The sequence below is a fragment of the Rhinoraja longicauda genome, chromosome 23 (genome assembly GCF_053455715.1).
Source record: "Rhinoraja longicauda isolate Sanriku21f chromosome 23, sRhiLon1.1, whole genome shotgun sequence".
In the NCBI taxonomy this organism is placed as follows: Eukaryota; Metazoa; Chordata; class Chondrichthyes; order Rajiformes; family Arhynchobatidae; genus Rhinoraja; species Rhinoraja longicauda.
This window is the reverse complement of record NC_135975.1, coordinates 5,414,761-5,442,456: the sequence shown is the minus strand read 5'-3', so window position 1 is coordinate 5,442,456 and position 27,696 is coordinate 5,414,761. Positions and strand designations below refer to the sequence as shown.

At 41.3% G+C, this 27,696-nt stretch overlaps 2 protein-coding genes across 4 annotated transcripts in view; one reads left to right on the top strand and one right to left on the bottom strand.

The window, feature by feature from the left end:
• Window positions 1–10: 10 nt before the first annotated feature.
• LOC144604814 (rab GDP dissociation inhibitor beta) lies at window positions 11–27,465 on the top strand. Its single transcript, XM_078419514.1, has 11 exons — window positions 11–196; window positions 10,001–10,108; window positions 11,744–11,843; window positions 13,157–13,291; window positions 14,603–14,801; window positions 16,163–16,294; window positions 18,067–18,166; window positions 19,370–19,541; window positions 20,221–20,365; window positions 22,883–22,937; window positions 24,005–27,465. The coding sequence occupies exons 1-11, from the start codon at window positions 152–154 to the stop codon at window positions 24,167–24,169; spliced, it is 1,356 nt and encodes a 451-aa protein (XP_078275640.1). The 5' UTR covers window positions 11–151; the 3' UTR covers window positions 24,170–27,465.
• Window positions 25,884–27,696, bottom strand: part of LOC144604813 (uncharacterized) — a 75,485-nt gene continuing 73,672 nt past the window's right edge. For all 3 annotated transcript variants that reach the window (XM_078419511.1, XM_078419512.1, XM_078419513.1), the window contains exon 25: window positions 25,884–27,074. In XM_078419511.1, the coding sequence (XP_078275637.1) occupies window positions 27,055–27,074 (20 nt within the window). In that variant the 3' untranslated portion in view covers window positions 25,884–27,054. The remainder of the gene's footprint in view (window positions 27,075–27,696) is intronic.

The following is a 27,696-nucleotide window of genomic DNA, read 5'->3' as shown; positions in this document are numbered from 1 at the left end:
CCGCGGGGGGAAGGGTGTGGCCTAGTGCGCCTGCGCGGGTCCCGGGGAGAGCGGGTGACGGTTCCAGTCGGAGGGAAGGTTCGAGTTCTTCGCCGTCGCCGCCAACGACAACGGATCGCAGAGCGATTTGAGGAAGGAAATCGTTGCCGTCATGGACGAGGAGTACGACGTGATCGTGCTAGGCACCGGGCTGACGGTGTGTGTGTGTGTGTGTGTGTGTGTGTGTGTGTGGGGTGATGGCGTGATGGGAGGATGTGGGTGTTGCCGGCGTCCGCCCCGGCCTCGGGCCTGGCCGCTGAGTCAGGCTGGAGCGGGTGGGCCCGGCCCGGTTCAGTTTAGTCTAGTCTAGAGATACAGCGCGGAAACAGGCTCTTGACTTCGCCCCACCGAGTCCCCGCACACTAACGCTGGCCCCCCCGCACACTAACACACTAACACTGTCCCCCCCCACGGACACTATCCCCCCGCACACTAACACAATCCCCCCGCACACTAATCCCCCCACACACTAACACTACCCCCCGCACACTAACACTGTCCCCCGCACACTAACACTGTCCCCCCACACACTAACACTACCCCCCGCACACTAACACTATCCCCCCGCACACTATCCCCCCACACACTAACACTATCCCCCCGCACACTATCCCCCCGCACACTAACACTATCCCCCCGCACACTATCCCCCCGCACACTAACACTATCCCCCCGCACACTATCCCCCCACACACTAACACTATCCCCCCGCACACTATCCCCCCGCACACTAACACTATCCCCCCGCACACTATCCCCCCACACACTAACACTATTCCCCCCGCACACTAACACTGTCACTCTCACAATCTCACACACACGACAATTTATAATCTTTATCAAAACCGATTATCCCATAAACCTGCACGTCTTTGTGGTGGGGAACCCAAGTACACGGGAAAACTCACTGGGTCACGGAGAATGAACAAACTCCGTGCAGGCAGTAGCCGTTGTGAGGCAGCAACTACCGGTACGCCACGTCCTTGCCGCCCCTTATAGAGTAGTGATAGGAGAGAGCCCGATGTAAACCTTCTCCCTCTCGTTCCCCCCTGCATTTCTTTCTTTCTCTCTCTGTAATCCCGTCCCGCTTCCCCCTGGCTGTCCCGGCTTTACGTTTCTATTTCACCCTCCTTCCCCATCGACTCTCAATGCCTGTGCTCCAGTGAAGGTGGGGCTGGACGACCGACTGGAAACATAATAAAGAGGCGCAGGGGAGTGTAGATGCTGGAATCTAGAGCAAAGCACAAAGTCTTGCTCCTCCGGTGGGGGTCCAGGCAGGGAATGGACAGCCGACATTTCGGGTCGTTAGCCTTCTTCAGGCTGGAAATCTAGTATCCTTTGGCACAACGTTTCCTTGTAGGTTTGGCTAGTAAGAGAGGCGTTTGAGTATTCGTGTATAATCTCCCATGACGACCTTAAAAAGGTGATTTATGTGGCACTACGACGTCGATTCCTTTCACCGCCGGCATTTTAAACCAGTCCGTTAGGTCAGTTGCGGAAATGGCTGGCTGCACAATGTTATAATTTCTCGTCCAGGAGAGTTACAATGGTGATAAATCCTTCTAATCTTACCTCTAAAATAAACGAGGGTTTTGTACCTTCACTGTAAAGATGTAGAAGAAGAATTGTGTTTGCAGTATACGATTCCTTATTAGTCCTGTCACCCACGTTCATTCCTACCGGCAGATACTAGTGATGGATTGGTTTGGTGTTTAGGCTATTAAAATCTCGAAACGGGTTCCTTTTAAGTCTGTAACTTCAACGCATGGCCTAACCGTGGGCTTGTTCTTCATTGAGATCTGTTTTGTACTTTTATTTTTCAAATTCAATGTAATGTAAAAATTAGAGATGGCATGTAGTGGAAAGTTAACAATTTTTTGGGGGAGCAACTGTTGGATCATTATTGTGGCAGAAATCAATGTTAGTCCATTTGACATTAATGGAGAGAGTATATAATCAAGCTTTAAAAAAAATGAAGATAGACACAAATGCCGTCTATCTTTGGTGTAAACCAACATCTGCAATTCCTTCCTACACATTTTAAAAGATGAAAATGGTAACATGGGGTGATTGTCCACGATGTGGAAGATGTAGTCAATTTGAAAATCAATATGGAATCCTTTTGTACAGTTATAAACTAGGTTGTATTTTGATGAAAGTTGTCATCATGAAACCATTTTTTTCTTTCTCCGTGTGTTGCCAATTCTTAACTTTCCGATTATACTGAATTATAGAGGCTTGAACCATAACCACAGATTTGAATGTGGTGCTGCATATTTTATAATCCTTGTCTTTGATTCAGTGTTTTTATAATATCACAATATAAACCAAAAAAACTACATTAAGCAGAAGAGAAAAACTATTCGTAGTATTGGATGTGATCAAAAACAGGTACAGGTGGTACATTGGGTAATGTGGAAGTGTATAGCCCCAGTTTCAGTTCTGTTTTGAATTGTAGATTCAACAATTATGCTGGGAGAAAGTTACTTAAACCAGTGAGAGGTGAAGTGATTCAAGAGGGAAAAGGTTGGCAGATTGTGACAATTGATTAATGTGCTCTCCTTATGGAAGACCTGAGTTGATTGCGTTCAGCAGTTGTTAAATTAACATTTGAGTAGATGGAACTAATCTACTTTAGGGAAATCTCAAATTGCAATTAGATGGATCATAATTGTAGATCAGGTTTGCAAAGGGGAAGATTGATATTGGAGTGGAAAGATTGTTTCTCACTTTGCAGATTATTAAATGTCCAAATCATATTTTGTGGGTTGAAGAAGTAAATAAAATGCATGTTGGACAAACATGATTATATTTTGTCATGCACATTAGGTCATCCACATGAAATTTACCAAATTATGATTATCAGATTTCTAAATGCTTAAATATACATCAAAACATTTTCTACCTGTCGTGAAGAATGGAGATAAAAACAACATGGCTAGGCTCAATTTTTGATGCCTGCGACACTTTGAATCTTGGCTGAATGTGTAACTTATGTGCAGAATGTTTAAATTTAGTGATACAGCATGGAAGCAGGCCCTTTGAACCATTGACTAATGATCCCCTGTACACTAGTTCTATCCTACCCATCGGGGCCAATTTATAGAAGCCAATTGACTTACAAACAAACCTGCATAGCTTTGTAATGTGTGAGGAAACTGGAGCACCTGGAGAAAACCCACATGGTCACAGAACATACAAACTCCGTACAGACAGCACCCGTAGTCGGGATCGAACCCGGGTGCTGTAAGGCAGCAATTCTACTGCCACTGTGCTATCCCAAGTATTGTGGACTATTTTGAAATTATCTTCAGTTGTGAGTCATTAAATAATATATATATTCTTATCTGTTGTTTTTAAGATCTGAAATGTTTTGGGTAGTTAAGGCGCACTTATTCTATTAGTGATCTGAATAAATTTCCTTGTATGTGGATGAAGTAGGACAAAAAGACAACGTTTTCTAATTGGACAACAAAAAAATACTGGGAAAACTCAGCAGGTCTGAGAAACTCAATGTGTTGGGTCTGCGACCCTTGGTTCTGACAAAAGATCACAGTTTCTCCTTGCACAGATGCTGCCTGACCTGAATTTTTCATAAAGATTATTTTTCTTCTTTGTCTTTAATATTTGATGCACTAAAAACTTGCCCTGTTATAAAGAATGCAATGAAGCCGGTAATGTGATGGGCGGGTTGTTGGATGGGAATATGAAAATGAATGATTGTAGTACTAAAAATGGTAGGGATTAATAAAAGTTCAAACTCTGATGCATTAGCAACTTTAAATAATAATGGACTTTTACTTTCCAAAGGTAGCAAGAAAATAGAGATGGGGAAAATAATAGATTTAGTGACTGCCTGGTGATAATGAGCCTGCAGGCTGAATAACAAGAACAGTGTTAATATTATTTAATTGATAGTTTGTATGGATTACTTTTCCAAGTGCAAATTTTAATTGGTGCCTACAGAATGGATTGGCTTTTTTCGGTATTGTTAAAAAAAACTCCTTTGTAGTCATTGCTTAAACACTGGATGATTTAGTCTTTACAAGTACCTGTAGTTTAGAGAAATCTGGGTGTTGGCAGCAATAACACGTTGTCAGATTTTTGTTGTGGAGTACTAAAGCAGTATATGCTGTGTAGTTTGGCATCACAATGTAGCCTCAAATAGATAGATTGGAGATAGCAGGATGAGATGGACTGTGTTGGAAGCTTGAGTCTTAAAGCCCATGGATCCACTAAATCTCTAGCTGCCCCTTCCTAGCAGTAAAATATGCTCTTGCCAATAGCAGGATGTTTAGCTTTATTTTATAATCTTAATCCCCATTCTAATTTGAAGAGGGATGGCCTGCAATATAAATTGGCCCAGTTGCAAGGCATTTTACAAAACTGTGGTAAAATGTTTACTCCAGCCAGTGGGGACAATGCTTGGAATACCGAAAGATGGATGCAGGTAATGTATTTTATACATTGCGAAATCATTCCATGCATTTCGATTTATTCACAAAATGCTGGAGTAACTCAGCAGGTCGGGCAGCATCTCGGGAGAGAAGGAATGGGTGATGTTTCGGGTCGAGACCCTTCTTCAGACTGATGTCAGGGGGCGGGACAAAGGAAGGATATAGGTGGAGACAGGAAGATAGAGGGAGATCTGGGAAGGAGGAGGGGAAGGGAGGGACAGAGGAGCTATCTAAAGTTGGAGAAGTCGACGTTCATACCACCGGGCTGCAAACTGCCCAGGCGAAATATGAGGTGCTGTTCCTCCAATTTCCGGTGGGCCTCGCTATGGCACTGGAGGAGGCCCATGACAGAAAGGTCAGACTGGGAATGGGAGGGGGAGTTAAAGTGCTCGGCCACCGGGAGATCAGTTTTGTTAATGCGGACCGAGCGCAGGTGTTCAGCGAAGCGATCGCCGAGCCTGCGCTTGGTTTCGCCGATGTAAATAAGTTGACATCTAGAGCAGCGGATGCAATAGATGAGGTTGGAGGAGGTGCAGGTGAACCTTTGTCTCACCTGGAAAGACTGTTTGGGTCCTTGGATGGAGTTGAGGGGGGAGGTAAAGGGACAGGTGTTGCATCTCGTGCTGTTGCAGGGGAAAGTGCCCGGGGTTGGGGTGGTTTGGGTAGGAAGGGACGAGTGGACCAGGGAGTTACGGAGGGAACGGTCTCTGCGGAACGCAGGGAGGGGATGGGAAGATATGGCCAGTGGTGGGGTCCCGTTGTAGGTGACGGAAATGTTGGTGGATGATATGTTGGATCCGCTGGCTGGTGGGGTGGAAGGTGAGAACGAGGGGGATTCTGTCCTTGTTGCGAGTGGGGGGAGGGGGAGCAAGAGCGGAGCTGCGGGATGTAGAAGAGACCCTAGTGAGAGCCTCATCTATAATGGAGGAGGGGAAGCCCCGTTTTCTGAAGAACGAGGACATCTCGGAAGCCCTAGTGTGAAACACCTCATCCCGGGCGCAGATGCGGCGTAGACGGAGGAATTGGGAGTAGGGGATAGACTTTTTGCAGGGGACCGGGTGGGAAGAAGTGTAGTCCAGATAGCTGTGCGAGTCAGTGGGTTTATAGTAAATGTCCGTCACTAGTCTGTCTCCTGTGATGGAGATGGTGAGGTCCAGAAACGGGAGGGAGATGTCAGAGATAGTCCAGGTATATTTAAGGGCAGGATGGAAATTGGTGCATGCTTTAAACGTGTTTTATCCTCATTGAGACACGAGTTAATCCATTGCAAATCTGTTAAAGTAATGGGTTACATGGAAAACGTGCATGTTTATTTTGAAATAGAGATTCCAGCTTTCTCATGATGTTAAACTGTGCAGAATTATGGGATAAGGAAAGCATTAATGGTTTTACTGATGTAAACTTGTTTGCACTGATTTCATAAGGAAGTGATTTTTTTTTTGTTATTTTTGAACATCTCATTTCCCTTCGAAAGTTTAATTGAACAAAAGTCCAACCATTTAACATTTGAAATATCAAATCCGTATAAAAATAACTTGACTTCCAATGGGATTCTTTACTTCGTTCAAGTAATATAATTTTTGAAACATTATTACAGTGATAGAGTATAGAAGTATACATATTTTGGAAGATGTGCTAGTTGGGGAAAGCCGTACTGTAGTCTTACAAACCTAGCTGTAGACAATAGGTGCAGAAGGAGGCCGTTCGGCCCTTCGAGCCAGCACCATCATTCAATGTGATCATGGCTGATCATTCACAATCAGTACCCCGTTCCTGCCTTCTCCCCATACCCCCTGACTCTGCTATCTTTAAGAGCTCTATCTAGCTCTCTCTTGAAAGCATCCAGAGAATTGATCTCCACTGCCTTCTGAGGCAAAAGATTTACAACTCTCTGACTGAAAAAGTTTTTCCTCATCTCTGTTCTAAATGGCCTACCCCTTATTCTTAAACTGTGGCCCCTGGTTCTGGACTCCCCCAACATTGGGAACATGTTTCCTGCCTCTAACGTGTCCAACCCCTTAATAATCTTGTGTTTCAATAATATCCCCTCTCATCCTTCTAAATTCCAGTATATACAAGCCTAGTCGCTCCAGTCTTTCAACATACGACAGTCCCGCCATTCCGGGAATTAACCTAATGAACCTATGCTGCACGCCCTCAATAGCAAGAATATCCTTCCTCAAATTTGGAGACCAAAACTGCACACAGTACTCCAGGTGTGGTCTCACTAGGGCCCTGTACAACTGCAGAAAGACCTCTTTGCTCCTATAGTCAACTCCTCTTGTTAGGAAGACCAACATTCCATTGGTTTTCTTCACTGCCTGCTGTACCTGCATGCTTCCTTTCAGTGACTGATGCACTAGGACACCCAGATCTCGTTGTATGTCCCCTTTTCCTAACTTGACACCAGATAATAATCTGCCTTCCTATTCTTACCACCAAAGTGGATAACCTCACATTTATCCACATTAAACTGCATCTGCCATGCACCCGCCCACTTGCACAACCTGTCCAAGTCACCCTGCAACCTCATAGCATCTTCATCACAGTTCACACTACCACCCAGCTTTGTATCATCTGCAAATTTGCTAATGTTACTTTTAATCCCTTCATCCAAGTCATTAATGTATATTGTAAATAGCTGCGGTCCCAGCACCGAGCCTTGCGGTACCCCACGAGTCACTGCCTGCCATTCTGAAAGGGACCCATTTATCCCCACTCTTAATTCCTCCAAGACATTAGAATTATTTGTTTAGAACTTTGACTTGGGTTGTGTACAAGGGATTTCCAGTGACATCTTGACAACTCTGCCTTTGGCATTTGTGGATGCAAGTGTATGTTTAAAAATAGGTGACTGGTTGCTGAGCATGAGTTTGGTTCCCTGGCCAATTAAGCATCTCTTACAGATAAGAATTCTTGTGCACTGAGAAAGTAAGGTGTGCACAGTGAAGACATGTGGGTTTAATCGCTGGTTCTGCAGCTCATGGGACGGATCTCTCCTTATTACTAATGTTATATGATTTTGGCTTTGAGAATCTTGCCTTAAAGGATTGCTGTTGAGAGGCATGAGTGATTTCAAGTTATCGCTAGAAAATGTAACTAATTTTGTATGGATGCAATTTGGCATCTTTAATGCTGATACATGGGTAATAATGAGGAAACACAAGGCAATTTCTTATTGGTAGCAGTTTATTTGCATAATACAAAACATGCAGTAGAATCTAACCAGAAGCTTTAAATTACCAACATTAACTATGTCCAAATAATTGACTAAGTTTCAGGTGGGGATGGAGCCAGAATGGGGATGGAGCCAGGTGCAGTTCTGTGAATGAAAGATTGGGTTCTGTGCAAAATGTCCCACAAGGTCCTTTTGCTGAGAGGTCTGGCTGGAGAGAAGGCAGCAACCCTTTAATGCATAATGTGCAGATCAATGTGCCGATAATTTTTTCCTCCGCTGGATGCAGGGCTTGAGAGAATCTTTAAAAAATAAGCAAAGCTGCAAAGTCTTTGTGAAAGCCAAAGTACCATGCATCAATATGAAAAAAAAATTCAGAACTCATCAGAACTGGGTACAGAGTTGAAGCAGTATTTTTTAATGGCTGCAGCTGCAATCTCCCTCGGGAGTAGAGACTGAGCATGCTTTGATTCTATGCTATCTGAATTACTGGACTTCCTTTGGTGTCTTAGTTATAGTTTAAAAAGTAGGTCAGGCATAAGTGAGTAACGGCTTGTGAACACTGCAAAAAATAGGTTGTGAGGAAGACATTTTAAATTTGTCCTGGTTTTGATCTTTGGGCTATCTTGTAAATTTTATTGCTGGGCTCCAGTGTTGGTGCTTTAAGTACATTGAACTATGGTTTGCACTTTATGTCTTTTATAGCTATTAAAAACTAATAACCTTGGTCCTATCTGGGATGCACAAAATAAATATTCTTATTCTCAGACCTAGTTAGCTTCGATACACATTCTATCACAGGTTGCACTGTGATAGAAAATGGGTGAGACAGCATCTTTAGAAAAAAGTTTCAGGTTGATGACTTCACCATCACTGACAATGTCAAGTCTGCTGAATATCTCAGCTTTTTGTTTTTCATTTTGGATTTGCAGCATTTATATTTGTAAATCTCAAATATATCTTCCATAATTAAATTGTTGTGGAAGAATTCCTCCTGCCTATTTTTATGCAACTGTGGTTAAAGTTTAAATCATTCAAGCAATTGCATCATCAAATAATTTAAATTTGTGCCTTTATCTCTTGTCAGCATTTAACAAAAATTGACATATCTATTCCAAGTGTTAAGATTTGTATTTTATATTGTGTAATCAAACTTATTGGGTGATATGAAGGTTTCCTTGCAAAATTTACTGATGCGCATTATTATATTTAAGTAAAATGAAAGTTAGCTTTGACATTATCAGTGTCAGCGTAACCTCGCATTTGCCGTCCCAATAAAAATTCACACTCTGGTCAGCAGTATGTCTTTGTAGATCATGCTGATTTATCCATAACTGCATGCATGAATTAACATCCTGAAACTATTGTGGCCCCAGTCCAAACTAGATACTGAACTTTCCATCAAACATAATGCACATGCCAAGTATGATGTTCTGCACAAATCTGATAGTTCACTGTTGAATTACAAATCATTTATTCATTTTAATGAGATGGTTAGCATTTATTACCCACCTGTATTGCACTTGAACTAGTCTACTTGCAGGTACGCAAGAGCTAACTCCATTGGAGAGTCTCTTGCACAGCCCAGATCAGATTTCTTCTCTTGAATCACATTGAAGCAAAAGATTTACATTTCGCTCCCCAATCTGATTCCACATCTGCACCCTGCTGTCCTCTTCTACCTATCTCACCTCTACTCTCTCAGGCTGAAAGGGTCACAACCCAAAATGTCATACATCCATTTCCTTCCACAGATGCTACTTGATCCAGTGAATTCTTCCGCTAGTTTATTTTTTGCCTGAGAATCCAGCATCTTCAGTCTCTCGTGTCTCGATTGAACCAAATGCCGTCTTTCAAAATTCCATTCTTTTTATGCTTGCTATTATTAGACTTTTTAAATGCCACAGCCCCATAATGGGATTTGAATTTCAATATCTGGATTATTAGCCCCACCTCCAGATTGCTATTCTGTAATTTCAACTTCTGTTCCGCCAATTTCTCCCTTGTAAATAACTTGTTTAATTATTTGACGCATTAGAATACAATTTTCTCACTGGAGAATTTTGAAAACCTGATGGAGCTGAATGATGCAGTTCGTATATCTTTATTGAACTAATTTTCACATCGCTTTTTGATTGGAAAATTATCAATTTATAATTCTGCATTTGAATTGTACTGAAACTTTTCTCATTCTGTTTACAACTGTTCAAAGATTATATGCGAATTATTGTAATGCAGGATTCAATTATACATTCAGTAAATTCTTTTTTTTCTTTTTCATTTGATCCAGCAGTCTGTTAACCAGGCCTTTTTTTTAACCTTTTTATAGGAATGTATCCTTTCTGGAATAATGTCAGTGAAAGGCAAGAAGGTCCTTCACATGGATCGCAACTCCTACTATGGGGGTGAAAGTGCATCTATAACCCCTTTGGAAGATGTAAGTATAACATTGCTTGCTTTCTTCCTCTGCCTCAGGCACCTGTTGCTTTTTATCTTCTGGATGTGGCTGACAAGGCTGATGGATATTCCTAATTGCCAGTCAGAAGACAGCGGTAAACTGCTGCAGTCCTTAAGATGAAGGTACTCTTAAAGTTAGGTTACCAAAGAAATTCCAAAGAGTTTGGTCAAAAGATGGAAGGGATGGTTAGTTTCCATTAGAATTGGGATGGTTTTAATATTGAGTTGAAATTTTCAGGTGGTGTCTGGTGCTCCTGTTCTAATTGATAAAAAGCCATAAGTTTGGAAAGTGATGCCAAACTGGCATTGACAAACAATTGAAGTGAAATTTGAACATGGTATGTATTGTCTACTGGTGACAAATGGTGTGTAATTAAGCTGTTTGTGGTGTTGGAGTACCTCAACTTAAATAGTGTGCCGTCAGACCTCTATCATCAGTCCTATAACTAACTTGTTGCAGGCTACTCGGCTTCTGACCTGTAGTTGGAGAAAGTATTTAAGATGTCTGATCAATGACAGTGGGACTTTGTAATGTTAATTTCATTAAATAACAATTAAGTGCTTAATTTGCTTCCCGTAATGACCAAGACACAAGTTTTGTGTGCGTAATACAATTCCTTCATTAATGGAAGTGTGAATTTTTGGAAGAGGTTTCAGTAAATGAAAGTTCATAGATTAAAAATGCTAGTCGAAATATTTTGCATATTCCTACTGATTGCGAATGCAGTGTACTATTCATTATGATGAGAAACTGCTTTATGTCCGACATGTTGGACATGATGGAGCCAATGGCAGATTTCGTAAAGCAAGGAATTGTCATACGTGCCACATCAGTCCATGCCCTAGTATCATTCAGGTCTTTTGGTAGGCTTGACTCTTTCTATATTGTTCCAAAATGTTGCAAGTGTCTTCTCCCCAACCCCTCCCCACTTGTTCTCAGTTGCATCTTCACGGGTGGTTTGATTTCCATCAGCAACGTGCTTTGTGGTTTCAATTACTTTGAGTTGCCTGCACAAAATTAAAAGAATGAATAGAATTTGGTTGGAAATGCTCTATGTTGGGAATATCTGAAATTTGCCTTCCTCTGATCCGTGGCCAAATTTCAAACTTTGTGAACTGATAAATTTGTCGATTTCTGCATTTGGAGCAATGCCCACTATTTTGCCATTAATGAGATGGGGAACATGGTTTGGATCAAAAAGAATTTTCATGTTGCAACTTTGGGCTCTGCATCAGGTCACTATTTTAGCATTGAATCATTTGGGATGCTGAACTTTGATCGGAATGACATGTGGTATCAAGATTGCAATTAATTATGTGTTGGGTTTTAACTCATTACCTGAGGCAGAATTGTTTAAGTAATCAACATCTAAATATTTTATGTTTTAAGTGCAAATAACAATTTTATTGTTTTGTTGCAGTGTTTCAGAGAATTGCATTGCTCTACTTGAACAAAGTAATTTTGATTTTACATTTTGATCCTTGGCAACAAAAGTAATGCACTTCAGGCTTGCACAAGTTTGATTTTTCTATTTTGTGCATATTTTTAAAAGAAATTGCTTCAACCTCCATACCATCAGCTTGTACCATTATAAATTTCTGCTCTTTTCTTCAGCTGTATAAAAGATTTAATCTCCCTGGTTCACCACCAGAATCCATGGGCAGGGGAAGAGACTGGAACGTGGACCTGATCCCAAAGTTTCTTATGGCAAATGGTAGGAAGAATCCTTTGAAATGTCAACTGTCCCACTGAAATAAACTGATATGGTTTAGATGGAGAAACCAGTTAGAGGGAGTTGTCAGTTTGAAGCTTAACTTTGTTCTTGAGATCAATAGAGCTGGATAAAGACTGTGCTTCTCCTTGTTACAATGGTAGGTGATGCTCTTGTGGAACCGCCAAATTATTGAGCTAAGATTTGCCTTTGTCCCATGCTCAGTAACATTTAGGAGCTTCCACAGGAACAGGCACATACATTCATTTGTTTGGTTGCTGTTGCCATTATTCTGTTCTGCGGCACATCACAGTGCATCGTCATATCCCAGAACTATATAAAAAGGAACAGGTTAGAGTGGTGTGTAAGAAGGAACTGCAAATGCTGGTTTAAACCGAAGATGGACACAAAAAGCTGGAGTAACTCAGCGGGACAGGCAGCATCTCTGGAGAGAAGGAATGGGTGGCATTTCGGGTCGAGACCCTTCTTCAGATTGGTTAGGGATAAAGGAAACGAGAGGTATAGACGGTGATGTGGGGAGATAAATGAACAATGAATGAAAGATATGCAAAAAACTAACGATGATAAAGGAAACGGGCCATTGTAAGTTGTTTGTAGGGTGAAAATGAGAAGCTAGTGCGACTTGGGTGGGGGAAGGATAGAGAGAGGGAATGCCGGGACTACCTGAAGTGAGAGAAATCAATATTCATACCACTGCACTGCAAGCTGCCCAAGCGAAATATGAGATGCTATTCCTCCAATTTGCGTTTAGCCTCACTCAATGGAGGAGACCGAGGACACAAAGGCCTGTGTAGGAATGGGAAAGAGAATTAAAGTGTCCAGCAACTGGGAGATCAGGTTGGTTCAGGCAGGCTGAGCGAAGGTGTTCCGCGAAACGATCGCCCAGTCTGCGTTTGGTCTCGCTGATGTACGAGTCCACATCTTGAACAATGGATACATTAGATGAGGTTGGAGGAGGTGCAAGTGAACCTCTGCCCAACCTGAAAGGACAATCGGCATCCCATGTGCACACAAGACCGTACAGCTTGTATTTAATTGTATAATGAGGGAATGGTGTGCTCTGGAAGGTATAGTGTTAAATAGTTGGCATATTAATCGTGACATGTTGGCTGTCCACTTCCCTCTTCAGATGATCCGTAGTTCAACTCCTACAATAAAAAACAAATCTAGGCTGAATGTGCAATAGATTTTAAGGCACAGTAAATGCTGTTTCCATGTCTTGAAATTTCCACTTCTCTACCCTTTGTAATTAAAATCCGACGTGCATTTTAAAAGTCTAATGCTTTTCTTTGCAGGACAACTTGTGAGGATGCTTCTATATACAGAGGTCACCCGTTACCTTGATTTTAAGGTTGTTGATGGCAGTTATGTTTACAAAAAAGGCAAAGTCTACAAAGTCCCCTCAACTGAGAAAGAAGCTGTGTATTCCAGTGAGTAAAACAAAAAGGGTTAAAAAGGACCCAGGATTTACGGGTATGCAATAGAAATAATTGGGAAAGTTGTAACCTGCGCATAACAATTTATCAACTGATAAACGTTTTGTTCAGAGGTTTTTGTAGCTAGAGCTGTCGAATAGGATGTGGAAACTTGGCCTTCCCACAAATTCCCATGAATAATTTTGTTTTGAAAATTAACTCTGGGGCTTTTGTCCATAATTTCAGATCTATCAAATAACTAAACATCAAAAGAAAATATTGAAAAGACTGGGCAGCTAAGGCAATATCTGTGGAAAGAGAAATAAAGGTCGTTTTGGGTCAGTAAGGTGGCACAGCAGTTGCGGCTGCTGCCTTTTAGCTCTCGTTCCAGACCTCATGCTGTCAATGTACAGTTTCCACATTCTCTTTGAGACTATGCATTTATGTTAGGTGTTCCCAGATCCTTCATAGGTTCTAGAAGCAGATGATATTGAGACATGCCTTGGGGTACTTGGTTACTGTTAATTACCCGTAATGTTTAAAAGGTGGCAGGAGAATTGGGGTGGGGGTATCGATGGGCTGAGGGAACAGGTTAGAGGGAGAATGACACTGATGGGAATGCTTAGAGAGGTACCACAGACTAAATGAGCCCTGCAAAGTGGCTCCACCTCAATGTTAACTCACTGTGGATTAGGTTGTTTGTTGGTTTGCATCTTGGCAATGAGCCACACAATTACAGTCCAAAAATTGAAAATTAAGCACATTTTAATAGGACAAAGTAAATTGCACCTTAAGTTGGGTGAATTGAGACGCTGTTTTCACTTTTTCTTAATGTGCTAGCAACTTCGAAGTAATAATACTACAGCTGAAGCTTTAACTTTGAAGGATCGTGGTAACCTAGATCTCAGTCCTTGGCATTGAGCACTGTTTCCTGTTCAGCAAACTTTGTGGCAATTCGGTTTCCTCCATCAGTTAATAAACTTTTGAGTTGGTAAAAATTCACCCAGTGGATTTTGTCTTTTGAAGAATGGTGGTGGGGTTAGAGTTTCTGAACTTCAGAATTGTCAGCACATTAAAGTTAATGGCTGGTCTTGGTGTCCATCACCTGGTGCATTATGCAGCCATTGGTATGGGTTTTGATGTAATTTTGGACTTTAATTTACGAGATAACTCTAAATACTGCTTTAATGGAGTGGGATGCATACAGGAAGCTGAATAGCTGTGTTTCTCCGATTTACAGCCTACCACACTTAGTCATTGAACTAATTTAACCAATATTTTGTAGTTCTGCAGCAAATGTGTTGAAATGTGAACTTTTCTTTGTAGGCTTGCTGAGCATTATGGAAAAAAATAGGTATAGGAAACTTCTGCAGCGTGTGGCTCTCTACGATGAAAATGATCCTTCAACTTGGGATGGTTTTGACCCCAAGAAAACAACAATGAGAAACATATACGAGAAATGTAATTTGGGGAAGGATGTCATGGATTTCACAGGCCATGCCCTGGCCTTGTATAGGACTGATGAGTGAGTGATTAACGCTAAATGATTCTATCTTCCTTGTACTTGATATACAGCACTGACCACTTTAAATACTTGCTGAATTTTGTTGCTTTAATGCCAAGAAGATAATATGTCCCACCTCTCCCCATCTAGATTTTGATAATATAGTTTATTTTAAATCGTTTTAATTGTACAAAATAAACTGTGTCTACAGCTTAAGTTGGCGTGAATTGAGGCGCTGTTTTCACTTTTTCCCCTAATGTGCCACCTCTCATCATATAGATTCTAAACTGTTAATCGAACTGGGGCTGCAATAAATTTGTTTGAACGTTCTCATTTTAACATGGAAACAGATATAAATAGAAGCCAAAAAAATGCACTCAGCCCTGGTCTGAGGTCTTTACAATCATGACTAATCCTCTATCTGAATGCCAAATGCCTGCTCTCTTCTTAAATGCCTTGATGTGGTTTGTCTTGAAACACATCCATCTGTGTAATGTGCATTCAGCAGTAGAATATTCCATGGACACACCACTCTCTGCCCTAAATGCTTTGTTCTTTCCTTAACTCTGTCCCCTGGTTTTTATATCTCCCTCTAGCCTGAGGAAACATCCTCCTGGCAGCTGCATTTTAAGCACAATCAGAATTTTATTTCATTGAGATCGCCCCTTAATCTTTGAACTCTTGTGAATACAGGCCCAGTTAACGTAGTCTTTAATACAATAGTTCCACTGTCTTGTGAAGCATCTTTGCACTCCCTCTGGCATTTTATGCTATTTATCTTCCATGTTCAGCATCTTGGCCACGTGTTGAAAAGACCTCTGAAATCTTTGATTAATTTGTTCTGTTTCATTAAATTTGCCTCGTTTTGGATTTCTTGTAATTTCATTTCCTTAGTTAAATTTTATCTTGTTGCTGAGCGGTTAAATATCTTATAGCTGAACATTACCAAAGCCATGGTCAGGGCAATATGCCTGACTCTACTGGGCGCGGTTGGCTTTGCATTATTTGTGCTTTTCCTTTTTCCCCCATCTGATTCTATACAATTTGTTTTTCCAATTTCTATTTGAATTTGCAAATTTTTATGTACATACTGTTCTCTTTATTATACAATATGCTGCTCAATTTGACCTAGTGCTTTGGACTTTGTTCTCATTTATGGATGCCAAACAAAGCCAAAGGGCTTTGGCTTTCGTTCTTCCATGGATCATTTAGTTTATTACTTTGAGGTATCTGTCATGTGAATGTTTCACGTGAAAAAATCTGTGCCTTTTGGAAGAAGCAGCTGCTACTACTTACAAGTGAGGTCAGAAATGAGTGGCACTGGCTCTAGTGTGACCCTGTGATTATTTCTTTCATTTTAAAAAATAATGATCTTTTTACAGCTACCTTGACCAACCTTGCCTTGAGACGATAAACAGGATTAAACTTTATAGTGAATCGCTAGCTCGTTATGGGAAAAGTCCATACCTTTATCCACTCTATGGCCTTGGAGAGTTGCCTCAGGGCTTTGCCAGGTGAGTGGTTGCTGTATGAAATGGATAAGTGAATAACTATCTTAGAACATTCAGTGGAAAACTCGTGTTAGATCGGGATCCTGTGCAAGAAAGGTCTTGTAATAAATGCAAACATAAGAGATGTAATTGTTTATTTATATAGACAATAGGTGCAGGAGTAGGCCATTCGGCCCTTTGAGCCAGCACCGCCATTCAATATGATCATGGCTGATCATTCTCAATCAGTACCCCGTTCCTGCTTTCTCCCCATACCCCCTGACTCCGCTATCCCTAAGAGCTCTATCTAGCTCTCTCTTGAATGTATTTCAGAGAATTGGCCTCCACTGCCCTCTGAGGCAGAGAATTCCACAGATTCACAACTCTCTGACTGAAAAAGTTTTTCCTCATCTCCGTTCTAAATGGCCTACCTCTTATTCTTAAACTGTGGCCCCTGGTTCTGGACTCCCCCAACATTGGGAACATATTTCCTGCCTCTAACGTGTCCAACCCCTTAATAATCTTATACGTTTCGATAAGATCCCCTCTCATCCTTCTAAATTCCAGTGTATACAAGCCTAGTCGCTCCAGTCTTTCAACATATGACAGTCCCACCATTCTGGGAATTAACCTAGTAAACCTACGCTGCACGCCCTGAATAGCAAGAATATCCTTCCTCAAATTTGGAGACCAAAACTGCACACAGTACTCCAGGTGCGGTCTCACCAGGGCCCGGTACTGGAGGTGCAGGAGGAGGCCATTCGGCCCTTCGAGCCAGCACCGCCATTCATTGTGATCATGGCTGATCATCCACAATCAGTAACCCGTGCCTGCCTTCTCCCCATATCCCTTGATTCCACTAGCCCCTAGAGCTCTATCTAACTCTCTCTTAAACGAGATTGGGAATGCACCTCCCATACAATGCAATAAATTAATTAGCTAGTCAGTATTAATTTAAACAACCCAATGAAACAAATTTGGAACAGTTTTAAAACAGAATAAAGTGCAAGTAGGTTTGTGCCGGTTCACTGTGCGATGTGACCATCCAGCTCAGCAGGACCGGTTCATAGCAGCTATGGTTCACAGCAGAGGCCATTTGACAATTCAGAGTAAAAGGAGATGTAACATGATTGTGGTGTGAAACCAAGTATCCCTTGGTTCATTCTGTACCTGTGTTTTTAATAAGAAGCTTTTGAGGCATTAGTTTGCATATAAAAGCTGCATCACATTTTGATCTCAATTACAACAATAATTGTTTGATTATACAGTGAAGTTCCAAGATTTACTCTAATGGTTATAGATTCCTCTGCAAGTTACAGATTCCACGTATTTAATCTTTTTTTAAAGTAGAGGAAATCAAAATTGAATTGAGAATCCAAATGCACGCAGTTTGAACTTAAACACATTTGTGGCTTCCAGAGTGCGTCCAAACTGGGGTGCAAGCAAACACAATGATCACAGCTCATGAATTGAACTAATCATTAAATGAACAGATATAGCATGGATGTTTTGGGCAATTCATATCTGCACTTTCCCTGTTTTCTCTGTGGAATGAATCATAGTCATACAGTATGGAAACAGGCCCAACTTGCCCACACCAACCAAAATGTCCCATCTACACTTGTCCCAGCGGCCTGTGTTTGGGCAAGTTCCTCTAAACTTGCCCTATCCATGTACCTGTCTAATTGTTTCTTAAAGGAGTGTCGCTTGAGAATTGCTGCTCGGAATCTGCCGCACTGCTTCTGGACGCATGCACGTTGAGCATACTAGTTGAAAACCAGGTTTTCCTTTTGTAGGTTAAGTGCCATATATGGTGGGACCTATATGTTAAACAAGCCTATTGAAGAGATAGTAATGGAAAATGGACATGTGGTTGGAGTAAAGTCTGAAGGAGAGGTGAGAACTTAAGTACTTTGCCAGCCTAAATCAGCTATTGAAGAGCTCCTGAATCTTTCCAACTATGATGATTTGTTTTGTAGCACAATTTTAATCTACTGCAGGTATGTTGTAAACAAAAAAAAAAGCAAAGTAGGATGTTGTGGGTGATCGGGAAATTATCAAAATTTGAAAATCGCTTGCTGAATGGAGATTCTAGGGATTCGTTGTTCATTCTTGTGAAATTTCTTAGAGCCAGTTTTCCCAGCGGCAACCACAGCGTAACACTTTAGGTAAGTATGTGTAATGTTTTCAGTGTTTACAGTCTGATTAGCTCACATATTCTCCAGTGACATTTTGACTTGGTGCACCAGAGAAGGCTGCAAATTAGTCTATTCTTCAGAGACGTGCCTGAACAGCTTGCATTTCTACCAGTCGTGCATATTTTAGAAGTTGGATGTCGTCTTCGGAGGACATTGACTTTTATCATTACAGTCACAAATTCTGTTAAAATTTGTTTGTAGATTAGTATAGTTGTCTTTTCAGTTTTTAAAAATACTGATTTTGATGCATGATACTGAACGCCACATTGTCAGTACATGAGCTTAAATACCTTTGTGGCAAAACACTTGAATTCCAACAAAGCCAATTAAAATTAAAATGCTTGCCTTAACAGCATACTTCATTTAAGATGCTGTGATTGGTACCACTTCATCCAGCAAATATCAGAACAATGCTCCAAAAAAAGTCAATTTTATCTTTTACTAGACCAAGTGGACCCGTTGGGCCCAAAGCTTTCCTGCATTGGTGCAGCACCATCTCCTTCCCCTCCTTTCCCCACTCCATTCCCCCCTTATCCTCCCTCCTCCCTCCCCAGGAGATAGATTTAAACTTTAAAATGTGAATAACTTAAAAAATTTATCACCGATTTCAATGAAACCTCTTCCATTAGCACCAAAGGGACGATGGTGAGTAAGGTGGGTCTAAAATTGTCACGCTATCGTGTACCATTTTGGCTATAGTTCAGGAACAAACAAGAGTATTAATACATAGATGACAACCGTGTCGCGATTTTTGTATACATTGAGAAATCAGCACTTTTTATTTAAAAAAACACTTGTTTTTGAAATGTTTCCGTAAAACGGTGCTTGCTGGCAGTACTGCAACTGGTTCTGTTGAATCTGCTGCTGTGACAGATTTGAATTAAGTGTATTCCGTTTGCAGGTTGCACGCTGTAAGCAGCTGATCTGTGATCCAAGTTACATACCTGACCGTGTGAAGAAAGTTGGCCAAGTGGTGAGGGTCATCTGCATCTTGAACCACCCCATTAAGACCATAGCAGATGTAAATTCCTGTCAGATCATCATTCCACAAAACCAGGTCAACAGAAAATCTGGTAAGTAGCATGCGCACATCGGCATACATTACAGCACTGGAGAAGAGTGCAAAGGCCAGCCCATTGGCAGTGGACAGTTGTGTTTAGTTTATTATTGTCATGTTTGCGGAGGTACAGTGAAAAGATTGTGTGCTACCCAGCCAAAGACTACATGATTCCAGTCAAGCCGTCCACACTTTTAGAGCAAGTCTAATTAAAGATAGCTTCAAGATCTTCAATGAGATAGTTGGGAGGTCAAGACCGCACTCTTAACTGATGAAAGAACAAATCAGTTGCCTGATAACAACTGGGAAGAAACTATCCCTGAATAGAGATGTGTTTTCAAACTTCTGTACCTTGTCTGATGAAAGAAGAGGGGGTGACTGGGGTGAATTGTCCTCTCAAGAGGTTTATGTGCAGAATTCATAGCTTGGTTTATGATTCAGCAAAGCCAATAAATGGTTCTCCTCCCTTTTTCTTGGAGCTGACATTGCGTGCACCTGTACCTGGTTGCAGTATAATGAAGGGTGCTCATTAACAAGTCAAGACGGTTTAAGATTGGAAAAGAAGCCAGTATTAAGAAATATCTAACTTCCATAGGAATTTCTTGTCCATTAATATTGTCAATAGTGCAATCCATTGGAGAGCTTGAGATAATATTACATTATTTGGTGTCATAATCTTTTCATGCATTCCCCAGACATCTACATCTGCATGGTATCTCATGCTCACAATGTAGCTGCTCAAGGAAAGTACATTGCCATCATTAGCACAACAGTGGAGACCAGTGAACCTGAGAGTGAAATTCAACCAGCATTGGACCTTCTAGAGCCTGTGGAACAGAAGTATGATTTAATATTTTGCTCATAAACATGAAAACCTTCTGTGTAATTTTGATAGAATGATGGCCTGTTATGAGAGATCCTCCATCCCATTGCGGTAATGATCTGGTTCAATAAATAGGCCCATATTTTTAAATATGGTGGTGTTGAAGTGACCAGCCAGTGAATTGTGTCAGAAGCATTAGAAAATCTGCTGTAGTGATGTGTAGAGTTGATCATGGATGTGTGATTAACTAACAGACTATTGCATGAATCACAGACTTCAGACTTGTTCCAGCTGTCCTGATGAGGGCGTGAAAGATAAAGGGCCAGTAGCGTCACTGTCCCACGTGGTATGAATCGACTATTGCGAATGAAAACCCAAACTTTAGAGAGGGAGAGGGGGGGGGAAGAGGGATGAGGTAAAAAGCAGCATTTTAAAAGATCACTAGATAAAACACCTATCCAAATATTAGATTTTATCTTATCATGTCATATCATATATATACAGCCGGAAACAGGCCTTTTCGGCCCTCCAAGTCCGTGCCGCCCAGCGATCCCCGTACATTAACACTATCCTACACTCACTAGGGACAATTTTTACATTTACCCAGCCAATTAACCTACATACCTGTACGTCTTTGGAGTGTGGGAGGAAACCGAAGATCTCGGAGAAAACCCACGCAGGTCACGGGGAGAACGTACAAACTCCTTACAGTACAGGACCCGTAGTCAGGATCGAACCTGAGTCTCCGGCGCTGCATTCGCTGTAAAGCAGCAACTCTACCGCTGCGCTACCGTGCCGCCCATATCTTGGACCATAATGCAAAGTAGCAGAATGTGGCCATTCAATCCATCTTGTAAAACTTGTTGCAATTGAAAGTATAGACAATAGGTGCAGGAGGGGGCCATTCGGCCCTTCGAGCCAGCACCGCCATTCAATGTGATCACGGCTGATCATTCTCAATCAGTACCCCGTTCCTGCCTTCTCCCCATACCCCCTGACTTCGCTATCCTTAAGAGCTCTATCTAGCTCTCTCTTGAATGCATTCAGAGAATTGCCCCCCACTGCCTTCTGAGGCAGAGAATTCCACAGATTCACAACTCTGACTGAAAAAGTTTTTCCTCATCTCTGTTCTAAATCGCCTACCTTTCATTCTTAAACTGTGGCCCCTTGTTCTGGACTCCCCCAACATTGGGAACATGTTTCCTGCCTCTAACGTGTTCAACCTCTTAATAATCTTATTTGTTTCGATAAGATCCCCTCTCGTCCTTCTAAATTCCAGTGGATACAAGCCTAGTCGCTCCAGTCTTTCAACATATGACAATCCCGCCATTCCGGGAATTAACCTAGTTAACCTACGCTGCACCCCCTCAATAGCAAGAATATCCTTCCTCAAATTTGGAGACCAAAACTGCACACAGTACTCCAGGTGCGGTCTCACTAGTGCCCTGTACAACTGCAGAAGGACCTCTTTGCTCCTATACTCAACTCCCCTTGTTGACAAGCATACAGAACTAGTTCCTCAGCCCAACAGATCTGTCATTGTTTCTGATCCAAATGAGCTTTCTACCTACCAATTATCTTGCTAATTTGGGCCGGGATGGATTTTTATTTACTGTGCTCCCAATACTTGTGTCTTATGGCAGCTGCTGTTCACCCCCTCCCCCATGAAATGATGCACTGGCATATTCCCTGATGTAGCCGTTAACACTAGGGCACATTTTGCTTTTTAATCTCATGCTGCATAACTTCTCAGGAGCTGGAGTTGAATGGCTTGTCAGTACAGCATGGGAAAGCAAATGAGGCAAATCATTGTTGAGATGCAAGAAACTGCAGATGCTGGAACAGTGGTGCAGTGCAGAACCAGGGCCTTCCGCCCAACTTGTCCAAGTGCCCTTTCTAAGCTAGTCCCATGTGTCAGGGTTTACCCAATCCCTCTAAAACTTTCCTATCCGTGTACCTGTCTTTAAATGTCATAGTACCGTCTCAACTACCTGACAACTCATTCTGAAGACCCACTACCCTCAGTGAAAATTGTTCCTTGGGCTCCTAATAAATCATTCCCCTCTCACCTTGAGTCTATGTCCTCTGGAATCTTAAGTAAAAAGCAAACCGCTGAGGGAATTCAGTAGCGCTGGCAACAACTGTGGAGGGAGTGGACAGGAAATGTAGTTTGTCCATTTCCCTCTGCAGTTGCTGCCTGACCCGCTAAGTTTATCCAGCAGTTCATTGCAGATCATTTAGTTGTAGTTTTCTTTTCTCCAAACCAATCCTTTGCATTATTTTTGGAGAGAGTGGTGGGATGATTTGGGAATTTTGTACTGTGACTAGTGCATTTTTTCTGGTGACTTTATAATCTGAGGAGAAATTTTACAATTGCAAGAGAATGGATGTAGTTGAACCCAAATGATGATTGACATTTCCGGCCTTGCCATTTAATTTTGATGGGAGCCGATAGATTGGATTGCAGTGGTCTGTATAAGCTGTCTTCTTTCTGGGATAATGTGTAGAAATCAAAATTTATAACTTTCTTTCAGATTTGTTTGCATCAGTGATATGTATCTTCCACTTGACTCGGGAACTGAAACACAGGTAGGAGAATATTGCTGTGTTATTAATCAGTCATAAACCAGTCACTGAAATTTGTCATTTGAATTGTAAATTTATATAGCCATTGGAAATAGATGCCAGATTGTTTGAGCATTGATCACCTTGTAATGTTTGCGAAATGATTTCAGTTTAACACTTTTCTCAGCAACTTCAATGAGCAAGAGATGAACAATGAATGGAATGATTTGCTGGTGAAAAAATTGCCAATTTAGATGTAATAAGATTTCTGGGCATGGCTGAACTTTAAAGGAATAGGTAATGAGGTTTTGAAAGGGAGGGTAACTATTGGAAGCAGTTCATATATAAGCAAACCAGAACAGTGCAATCAAGAGATGTCATGGACAGCATCTTAATGGCAAGTGACGACAAAAACAGCACTTAAAGAATATTAAACCGAAGGCAATTAGGGCTGAGTAATTGATCTGAGATTTGCCAGTAATGCCCAGATCCCATGCATAGTTAATGTTCACTTCAAGTCAATATGAGGGAATGGTTTGGCAGCTTAGTTTAAAGATGCAACACGGAAACAAGCCCTTCGGCCCGCCGAGTCAGCAACAACCAGCAATCCTCGCTATCCTATACCCGCTCGGGACAATTTATAATTTAACCAAACCAATGAACTGACAAACCTGTATGTCTTTGGAGTGTGGAAGAAAACCGAAGAGCTGGGGGGGAGACGGAGACCCACGTGGAGAATGTACAAACTCTGTAGTCGAGCACCTGTAGTCAGGATCGGCCCTGGGTCTCTGCTGCTGCAAGGCAGCAACTCTACTGCTATGCCACCCTGTGTTGCACTTGTCACCCACTAGTTTGTGCCTAATGAGGAAGAGTTTAGGTTCTTGGGGACAGATACCCTCAGGTCTTGTTAAAGGAGGGGGGGACCCATCGATCTGTTACACTGACGACTTTGATCAGAGAGGACAAATTGAAATTGAAGCCTGCGGAACTGGTTGGGCTCACTGGTTTGTGGGGAACTGATTCTGCTCTGCCAATCTTTAAGTCTCATGGCATTACTTGCTTCGTAACAGTTACTTTTTGATATTCAACAGATTTTCATTTCAAGAACATACGATGCAACTACTCACTTTGAGACCACCTGTGATGATATCAAAGATATTTACAGGCGGATGACTGGGATAGATTTAGACTTTGAAGAAATGAAGCGCAAACAGAATGACATCTTTGGAGAAGATGAGCAGCAAGAAACAAAATAGCCCTGATATGCACTTGGTTGATTCAACTGGTGCAGGAGCTCTGCGGGAAGAGTTTGTAATGTGGGGGCTGCTTAATTTTAAATTGCATCTTCAAGATCCTGACAAGTATTGCACTGATTATAGATGGTAACCCCATTATTTGTCTTTGGCATCATGTGTAAATTTTTTGCTGATATCTTAAGGGGTGCAATTCAAAGATAGCAATTTGCTTGTGTCTCCTGTTTTGATCAAAGGTTTTGGAGGGTGGAAAAATAGTGACTAAATTTGGATGCATTCTTGACTGTAAAATGGAAAGATGTAAAAATGCTGAATTGATATTCCATACTGTATGTGAAAGTATTTACTGCCATTTGCTTTAACATCAGCTGGAACATTTAAAGGTTTAAAATTTCATTGCATAATTGACTAACTGTTTATGATGGATTGATTGTGTACAATTGCAACTTCACAATAAAGTTGTATGTACCACCTGCCATTTCTAAACATCATAGGACCTTAATTGTTAATACTTTTATTCACTAGGTTGCAAATAGTTTGGGGTGCACTCTGTTGTTGCTTTAAATCTGATTAACTCTGACCCTGGAAACTACATACATGGATAAATCGTGCTTTTAAAATCTAACATGGATAATGAAGCCTATTTGGTCACATGCAGAGCCCGTTTCAAGACACGCGCATCTCTTGCTTTGGGTTGCAACTAAATGGAGTCAGCCGTTTTAGCTAAAGTGGCAGTGAATTCCTGGATTCTAAACCAAGTTGGAAATGTGACACTTGATGCAATCTGCAGCAAGTGGTAGGTTTGGCAGGCCATGTCAAAAGAGCTTAGTTGGTGCAAAGCATTTGGAGATGGTATAGGTTATCATTATCATAAAGATGATCAGGCTGATGAAGGGTCTCGACCCGAAACGTCACCTATTTATTTTCTCCAGAGATGCTACCTAACCTGCTGAGTCACTCCAGCATTTTGTGCCTCTTTGGTGTAACCTGTAGTACCTTCTTATACCATGATAAAGATATTTGTCAGAGAGGAACTAAGTGCTTAAACATAAATTGTAGAGTGAACTTTGAGCCTGGATAGTTGCGGTTGGTGTTTACCTGTCATTCTGCAAGTTTAAACAAGTCTGGAATCAGTGGGGGGGGGGTTTTCCCCCCATAATGAGGTCAGTACAATAACAAGATATTTTGATTTGGGAAAATATCCTTTTACAGTTCTGGGGTTGAAATGACCAATTGATTTTCAGAACGAGGTGTAGATCCAAGCAGTTCATGAAATGTTATGCTTAATTTGCATTGACCTAAAGTTTATTAAAACTCCTCGCTGCTGCACTTGTACTACTACTAAAATGTGCGGCCTGACTCTTTTGGACCAAAGGTACAATGAAATCAATTAGTATGCTCGGATTGTTCTGTTACAAACTTCAGTCACTGCTACTTGCTAGTATTGGAAGAAATCCATAGAGTTACTTTTACTTTACGTGTTGCACAGAATTATTCATATGCTGTCTGTGGAGGGAATGGACAGACAGACATTTCTGGTCAGGACCCTCCTTCAGACCGACCGGGATTGTTCTTGTGATCCTTTGTGAAGAGCACGATTCCCACTGACCACACATCCAACTATCACGGAATACCTAACTGCACAGAAATATCTTCCACAAAGCAGGTCATTGTTCAGCATTTTATATATTTTAATAAAACTTACTAACAAATGCAATGTGCCAACTTTTGAAGCACATTTTTTATTTTGACACGTTAAATATGTACAAGTTTACAAATAAATATAAAAATATACATTCCACCATTTAGTTAAGTAATTTTAGTGTGAACCAATGCAGGTTAAAAATACATAACCAGGTGCGTTAACAAATAAAATTGATCAAATGTGGTAGCTCTGCCAAGCAGGAATATCGATTCCTTTTCTATTGCTATCTTTGTTAAGACTTTCCAATGAACACTAGAAATCTGAAGGTTTGTGTCAATTTATTTCTAATCCACATATCCAACTCTATCTCAGCTTTTTTAACAGAGGGGGAATGTGAAGGACAATCAAACTCATGGAGCATACCTATTGGGGAAAAAACTCTGCCTGATGCAGGGATAACTAACTAAAAATAACTTATAATTTTCAAACAGCAGTGTTAAATACTGACTTAAAACATAACACCTTCCTCAACAGTATCAATCACAATTTAAAACTGGATGTATGACCACCCATTTGATTATTTGCCAGCAGGAAATTATATTCCATAACATCAATAAATCAAGATATAGCCAGGTAAATTGGCTTTACAGATTAATCCTGGTCAAATCCCTGCTGAGACCTTCAAGGGGTTTTCCCCAGTTGACTAAATATGGTAGGGTCAGTATTCTAATGGGTTTGCAGCTGTGTTGCATGCAAGATAAATATTCTTGTATCTCCATGAAACTCTTGTCTGCTGTAGAAAGCAAGGGGAGGGGGGATTTGCATCCCCAAACTCCAGTTACCACTGCCCGAATGGGAAGCTAATGTGAAGACCAGAGATGGATAATGAGAATTGGCAATCCCCTTCCCCATGGAAATGCTCATTGTTCTGCAGCTCTAACAGAATACCAGAACCAAACTTTTGCAGATTTTTGTTAAAACCGGTTTCCAAGATCAGGCAAAGATTCATTCACTCACGCCGATAGGAAGTGCAGAAACGCAATCGTGGACAAAAAAAATGAAGATATTTTTCCTGGTTTTCCAAAACACCACAATCACTGAAAAGATTCCCCAATCCCCCAACTATTGCTTTGGCATACCAATCATAAATAAAATCATAACTCAGAACACGTCTGGATCCATTTGTGAAGTATGTGTGGCTGTGGTTTCCCCGAAGGACAATCCCAACTGGGTCTCTGTGGAGTCAATCTTCATCCTCAATAGCTGAAAAAGCAAACATTAGCAACCTCAGTGTACTATGTCACATTATTCTGTTGCATGTTGAAACATTAGCATGTAGATCAAGCTGCTTTTAGCGGCAGTAATAATTCTAACTCTAATTACGACCTCATGCATTTGTGAAAATCTACTGACCTTATCAATATTCTACTGAACATCCCCAACATAGTAAAATTCAAGTACAGAACAAATCCTGATAATAGCTCTTATCCACACATTGGCACAACAGCAATGAGTCAAATGTACGGTTCCACGAATCATTAGCAAGGACTTCCACAAGGTCCCACATGGTCTGGAAGGTTAGACTATATGGGACTGAAACGGTTAGACTTGAAATGTGTAGGAAGGAACTGCAGATAGACATGTGCTAGAGTAACTCAGCGGGACAGGCAGCATCTCTGGAGAGAAGGAATGGGTGACATTTCGGGTTGACACCCATCTTCAGCCGGATCAGTCTGAAGAAGGGTGTCGACCCGAAATGTCACCCATTCCTTCTCTCCAGAGATTCTGCCTGTTCCCTCCGAGTTACTCCAGCATTTTCTGTCTACCTTCAATTTAAGCCAGCACCTGCAGTTCTTTCCTGCACAAGGAACTGCAGATGCTGGTT

What these genes read in the sequence shown, in the direction of transcription:
- LOC144604814 (XM_078419514.1), top strand. Translation starts at nt 152, where the DNA reads ATGGACGAGGAGTACGACGTGATCGTGCTAGGCACCGGGCTGACG. An exon ending in CTATAACCCCTTTGGAAGAT is followed by an intron (nt 10,109 to 11,743) that starts GTAAGTATAACA and finishes TCTTTTCTTCAG; the next exon opens with CTGTATAAAAGATTTAATCT. An exon ending in AAAGTTTCTTATGGCAAATG is followed by an intron (nt 11,844 to 13,156) that starts GTAGGAAGAATC and finishes TTTTCTTTGCAG; the next exon opens with GACAACTTGTGAGGATGCTT.